This window comes from Bufo gargarizans, chromosome 6 (genome assembly GCF_014858855.1).
Source record: "Bufo gargarizans isolate SCDJY-AF-19 chromosome 6, ASM1485885v1, whole genome shotgun sequence".
Classification (NCBI taxonomy): Eukaryota; Metazoa; Chordata; class Amphibia; order Anura; family Bufonidae; genus Bufo; species Bufo gargarizans.
The window spans coordinates 123,538,158-123,544,977 of record NC_058085.1 but is presented as its reverse complement, the minus strand read 5'-3'; the positions used below and the strand labels follow the sequence as shown (position 1 = coordinate 123,544,977).

Here is a 6,820-nt window from a genome sequence, read left to right as displayed (position 1 = left end):
TATACATGCATTTGCTAACCAGACAGCCACCTACAGTGGCATGCAAAAGTTGAGTATGCCTACTCAAAATTACTGTTACTGTGAAGAGTTAAGCAAGTTGAATATTAAATGATCTCCAAAAAGCATAACGTTAAAGATGAAACACACTTTTCAGCATTTTAAGCAATATCAATGTATTATTTTGGTTTTGTACAATTTTAGAGGAAAAAATGGAAAAGAAGGAAAGAAGTACCTTGCAAAAGTATGGGAACCCAAGAAGATTAGAGCGCTCAGATAACTTTAACTGAGATCTCAGAGCTTAAATAGTTTATTAAGCTTAGGGCTTGTTCAAAATCATTGTTAGGAAAGGCCAGGTGATGCAAATTTCAAAGCTTTATACATATGCAGATTTCTCTTAACACTGTCCCCTAAAAACAGTAGCCATGAGTTTGTCTAAGCAGCTGCCTAACACTACTAAAAAAGGTTGAGGTCCACAAAGCAGGGAAAGCATTTTCAGGTTGCCATTTCCTCAGTTCGAAATGTAATTAAGACATGGCAGTTAACAGGAACAGTGGAGGTCAAAAGAGGGTCTGGAAGACCAAGAAACATTTCAGAGACAGTTGCTTGTAGGATTGCTAGAAAGGCAAATCAGAACCCCAGCTTGACTGCAAAAGACCTTCAGGAAGATCCTGCAGACTACTACTATTCAGCAACACTTGCCCAACTATGGACTTCATGGAAGAGTCAACAGAAGACAACCTCCCCTGCGTCCTCTCCACAAAGTTCAGCATCAGAAGTTTGCAAAAGAACATCTAAACAAGCCTGATGCATTTTGGAAATAAGTCCTGTGGACCAATGAGGTTAAAATAGAACTCTTTGGCCACAATGAGCAAAGGTATGTTTTGAAAAAATAAATAAAAGGGCACAGACATTTAATGAAAAGAACACCTCTCCAACCATTAAGCATGGGGATGGATCAATCATGCTTTGAGGTTGTGTTGCAGCCAATGGCACATGAAACAATTCATGGTTAGAGGGTAGACTGGATTTAATTAAGTTCTGGAAGCAAACATAACACCAACTGAAAAAGTTGAAGTTGAAAAGAGGATGGCTTCTACGAATGGATAATGATCCTAAACACACCTCAAAATCCACAATACACTACCTCAAAAAGCACAAGCTGAAGGTTTTACCATTGCCCTCACAGCCCCCCTATCTGAACATTATTTAAAATCTGTGGATATACCTCAAAAAAGCAGTGCATGCAAGACAGCTCAGGAAGACCTTTGCAAGATCAAATGGCTGAAAATCCCTCAAACAAGAATTGAAAGACTGTTGGCTGGCGACAGAAAGCGTTTACAAGCTGTGATACTTGCCAAAGGGAGTGCTACTAGGTATTGACCAGTTTTACTTTGAACCCTTTTACCTTTTTGTTACTTTGAAAATGTAAAATACAAAAATAAAAAAATAGTTTTTGCTGAAAATACAAAGGGAATGTGTCATCTTTAACTTTATGCCTTTTGGAGATCATTACATCTCCAACTTGCTCACAGTAACAGTAATTTTGACCAGGGTTGCCCAAACTTTTGCGTGCCACTGTATACTATCAGTAAACCAAATAACATAAAAATTCAGGAATGAAAATGTCATATTAATGTAGAATAAATCCAGTGTCTCTCAATGATGATAATGATCCTTAAAATATAAGTTTCATGCATCATTAGAAAGCTGCCATATAAAACCACATTCATAATTATTATTTACCTTAATAATTGTCAGCTGTTTGTCAGCACCTCGGATCTCCCCTATGACAATAAAGGCAATAGTCATTTTTAAAACTATAAAAAAGAGATAATATGTATTTTATGTGTAATTTGTAATAATCCAGCAAGGATTTACACAATGTTTTATAGTAAAATATAAAGCTGAGATGACATTACACCCATCTCAGCAATTATGTATAAATATCTTGAGGTTGAGCAGTGTTGTATGATCCACTGATAACTTTTCACTAGATCTTTGAAGATTGAAGAGGTTGCACCTGACATTTTGCACCATGTCTTGTCACTGGAAAAGTGGATCTGTAAGATCATCCTGCAGCAGCGTCAGTACTCACAGGGTCAGCAGCCTAGCTGGGGACTTAGCTTTGGGATCTGAGCACTTATTAGTTGGAGGTCATAGTTCAAGTGATGCCCTCCTGCATGGAGGAGAAAAGGAGACCATGCAAAACCTTAACATCAGACTGGCTTCCTACCTGGACAAAGTCAAAGCCCTGGAAGATGCTAATGCTAGCATTGAAACAAAGATCAAGGAGTGGTACATTAAGCACCAGCCAAAGGTAGAGGACTACAGCCCGTACTTCCATATCATTGAGGAGCTCAAATCCAAGGTGGGTGATTAACAGCACTTTGCTCTAAATGCTATGACCATTCTTCCAAAAAAAAAAAAAAACAACATGGTTGGCACTATCATTGCTCTATGACCCTAATATACCATGCTATCACTCATATGAACCAAAAAGGTTGTGGTTTAAAATGAAAATAGTTAACTATTTACTTATTAAAGAGCAGCGCACAATAGATTCTGGGTCTCTGGAGTTACCTTCCTCCAACATAGGCAGCATCTCTTTGGATTACAATAAAATTTTGGAGTTAGCATCAATGTCCAGTTGTCATAGAGGATGTTGCATTGATCTTCTGCTACTTACATCCTAGGTGATGAAATATGTCTCCCATCATTAATCTCCAAGTGCCAAACTGACACTAGACTGATTCATGTCATAATGGGTTAGATTCAAATACATTACACTTACAGAAGTAACAAAACAAAAGTTTTTTGTGTATGTAAATTCCCAAGAGTTCCCATAGCACTTGATGGCGTCTCTTTAGACATGCTATGTCTATGCAAGTAGAGTGGGAACCCCACTCTGCGATGTCCAAATGCTCTCGTAGAGCATATGAAATTAGCAATTCTTAGCCAGACAACCGCTTTAAACATGGTTTACTAAAAATGCAATGCTATAGATATCATCACTATGTATGGGAAATTCAAAATCAATGTAACTATTCTGGACAGAACTAAATCTGAACACTTCTCTCAGAATTTACTTTTCAAGAATCTCATGGTAATTTGACTTCGGTTGAGATTGAGCTGGGCCTAGTCATAAAGTTAAGTATTACTTAAAGGGGTTCTCAGGTACTTATTTATAATGGCTGCCAGCAACCTTTCCTAGCTCTGTTTGCATCCACTTGCAGAGCTAGGTGTGGTGAGGGGCTGGGCCTCACTACATGCTATACTGCTTTATAATAGATGGTAATGATGTGATCCTGCCTATGATACATCATCATGGCTGAGCAGCCTGACAGGAAAACTCACCAATATGTAGTATATGCAAGTGCCAGAGTGTAATATGTAGTGCCCCCACCCCCTCACCCTCCTGGCAGCTCTGCAAGTCTTGTTCATATTCTAGGACAGGTTGCTGGCAGCCATTTTATATCACTCCTTGAGAACCGCTTTAAGTCTTTATAAGAATTTGTCTAATAACATTACCTGATTTGTCAAAACAATTACTTCTTGAAGTTGTAATGTATAATATATCTTGAATTACTATTTTGAAGCATTCGTTGTGGTCCATGCAGAGGCATAGTTTGCCCAGGTACAAATTCCTTACAAGTACCTTGGGACCCTCATGACATGATTCTTTATCTACCTCCACATACAGTGCTGCTGCTTTCATTTGTATGATTGAGGAGCTACTGGCTCACCACAAGTAGTTGCCCAGTTGTGACTGTTACCACTATCTCTTAAAGCTATTTCACCACGTAAAAGAGAATACTGTTCGCATAAGATTTCTAATAAATAAAGGGCAGCATAGTTTATGCCACTATAGTAAAATAGGTTCTCTTTTCATTCCAGATCTTAACTGAAAGTTCTGAGAACGTAAAGATTTTTCTTCAAATTGACAATGCCAAGTTGGCTGCAGAAGACTTCAGAATTAAGTAAGTAAAAGAAACCTGAACACTCACTCAATTACCTAACATTGCCTAACATTAACAATTTTTTGAACCACAAGAAGAAAAATATACTAGGAGTACAGTTTACATACATGGTAAAACTTTAGAGGGTATGCCTTCAGACGGATATTTATCAAATCTGCTACGCCAGTATTGTGACATTAAAATGTCGCAAGTGAGGACCACGTGCCCAAGATATGACACACTATTTCTACACCAAAAAATTAATAAACAATGTTAATAAGCATTAAAATGGGCCCCCATAGAAAACATTATAATGGGGCTCCCTTCTGCTGTTCCTGGTTGACACCATCTTACCCCTGACTACTTGTTTCTGTTAATTTACTTTTCCTGTTCTGCAGGTGACTTTCCACCAATCCTTGTTTGCTAATGTTGTAGGGCTCATGGAAAGGGGATATACACATTAATTACAAATCCAAATCCAAGTGTATCCAATGCAGACATGATAGATTCAAAAATAGAGATGCCTAATTTCTACATGGTACAAATATCAACTCTCTTGTGTGTTGTTTGGTTTAAGGTATGAGAATGAACTTTGCCTGTACCAAAGTGTTGAATCAGACATTTGTGGCCTACGTAAAGTATTGGATGAGCTGAATTTTGCCAGGTCTGCTCTTGAACCACAGCTCCAGAGCTTGAAAGAAGAAATTGAATGCCTGAAGAGGACCCATGAAGCGGTATTGAGTTGTTTTTGCTCTTCTTCTGACATTTCTAAAGCTATACTTGATCAGATATAGATGTTTTGGTCCTGTTTATTAAAAAGTACAGGTTAATTCTCCAAGTCTTCCCAAGCCTTTGCAGATGCCAGAAGACATAAATAGCATTGTACTTTTTTGCTAAATTTATTCTCAATTGGTGACTTGACCTTGCATGTTATTTTTCTAAATGCTTTGAAGGAAATTAATGCCTTGAAGCGAGAAAGAGCCGATATTAATGTGGAAATGAATGCTGCACCAGGAGTGGACCTAGGCAAACTTCTGAATGACATGAGGGCTCAGTATGAAGAAATTGCTGAGCAGAACAGGCAGAAGGCTGCAGACTGGTTTATTGAAAAGGTAAGACTATGCTTTTCATGTCAAATTGAAAGAGAAGGTGAAGTCGTAAACTGGCATTAAACATTAGATAAAAGTCAACTGTGCATATCATATTCCTCCATACAATCTTATGCGTATGGGGCCTCTCAATGACAAAAATTAGGGAAAAGGATTGGCCAGGATCATCTGTTCCTGCTGGTGGTGAACCACTGACTGAGGTATCTGGCAGTAGATTATTCTCCTCTGCCAATCAAATAAACAATATTTATGGCTGGATCACGACAACTAGTCATTGATGTTCTTCTGGCAAGCTTTACATGAAGACTGGCATGATGTCTCATTGACTGGTTGGTAGTGGGTGGGGTTTAGGGGGCCCAATTCACATTCTTGCTATGGGGCCCAGTGATTTCTATGTGCGCCCCTGCTCATTGATTATGAGATATTTGTTACCCTTCATCATCAAATAATCAAAAACAAAAGACCAAGAACTCCAAACTGTGAAAGTGACATCAAAATTGCTAAAACAACAAAAACTATTTCACAGCAATACTTGATTTATGTTTCAGAGTGCTGAACTTAACAAGGAGATCTCACACAGCAGTGAGATCGTTGAATGTCACAAGACCCAACTGAACGAGCTAAGACGTACTGTTCAAGAACTGGAAATTGAGCTACAGGCTCAACTTGCCATGGTAATAACCAATCAGCTAGCATATGCTTAGAAACCAGTATCAAATACTTTAGAGAATATATCAAATGCATCCCCTATTGTAATATGCATAGAAATATTCAACATTGTTGATTTACTACAGAAAAAATCCCTGGAGTGCTCATTGGCTGAGACAGAGGGATGCTACAACGGCCAGCTGTCACAACTGCAGGATTATGTAGGAAATCTTGAAGAACAGTTGAGTCAGATCCGTAGTGACCTGGAAAGGCAGAACGCAGAATACAAACTTCTTCTGGACATCAAGACCCGTTTGGAAATGGAGATTCAGACATACCGCAGGCTACTAGATGGGGAATCGTAAGTATGATAAAGAATACTTTATGTAGGGAAATGTAGCACTACATTTGGACACTTACTTTATTAAAAACATCTCTGAAAAAGGACTAGTAAAATGTATTAATATGTAATACATTTTCTGTTACAGATGGCATTGCAAGGAAGTCATAGTCCCTGCCAAAGGTATGGTACCTACAGTAACATAGTTAGTTCATGGTATAAAATATCTACCTAAATAATATCTATAATCTATAGGAATATAGTATTTATATGCTACCTAATACACTAATACACATCACATGCTATGGCGTTTATTCTCTATGTACCACTTGTGACAAGGTACAGTACCATATAACATATAGTTTCTATGGCATAATAAAAATTTGGAAATACTAATTACCCATAGTACCAACACACATGTAGTGTCCACAGATCCTTAGTATGTACATAAACCATGTTTTCATAGTACCTATACACAACCTGTTACCTGCGTTTGCATAACATCTAATATGTATGGTGTTGTAGCACTTACATACTACCTCATACCTACAGTGCTATAGTACCTACATGCTACTTCATGCCTACAGTGCCATGGTACCTTCATACTACCTTATATCTACAGTGCCACAGTATTTACACACATCCTCATACCTACAGTGCCATAGTATCTACATACTACCTCATATTCACAGTGCCATAATACCTATATACACCCTAATACCTACAGTGCCATAGTACCTACTTACAACTTCATATCCACAGTGCCA

The 6,820-nt window shown here is 38.1% G+C and overlaps 1 protein-coding gene across 1 annotated transcript; it reads left to right on the top strand.

Annotated features, from left to right (window-relative positions):
* Positions 1-2,185: 2,185 nt before the first annotated feature.
* Positions 2,186-6,078, top strand: LOC122940195 (keratin, type I cytoskeletal 14-like). The gene is made up of 6 exons (XM_044296637.1): positions 2,186-2,368; positions 3,895-3,977; positions 4,534-4,690; positions 4,910-5,068; positions 5,614-5,739; positions 5,860-6,078. Exons 1-6 carry the CDS (start codon positions 2,201-2,203, stop codon positions 6,076-6,078), a joined length of 912 nt encoding a protein of 303 aa, XP_044152572.1. The 5' UTR covers positions 2,186-2,200.
* Positions 6,079-6,820: the final 742 nt, after the last annotated feature.

Excerpts from the sequence above, each read along its gene's own strand:
- LOC122940195 (XM_044296637.1), top strand. The coding sequence starts at position 2,201 with ATGCAAAACCTTAACATCAGACTGGCTTCCTACCTGGACAAAGTCAAA. Across the intron at positions 3,978-4,533 it reads GCAGAAGACTTCAGAATTAA|GTATGAGAATGAACTTTGCC; the intron begins GTAAGTAAAAGA and ends GTTTGGTTTAAG. Across the intron at positions 5,740-5,859 it reads TACAGGCTCAACTTGCCATG|AAAAAATCCCTGGAGTGCTC; the intron begins GTAATAACCAAT and ends GATTTACTACAG.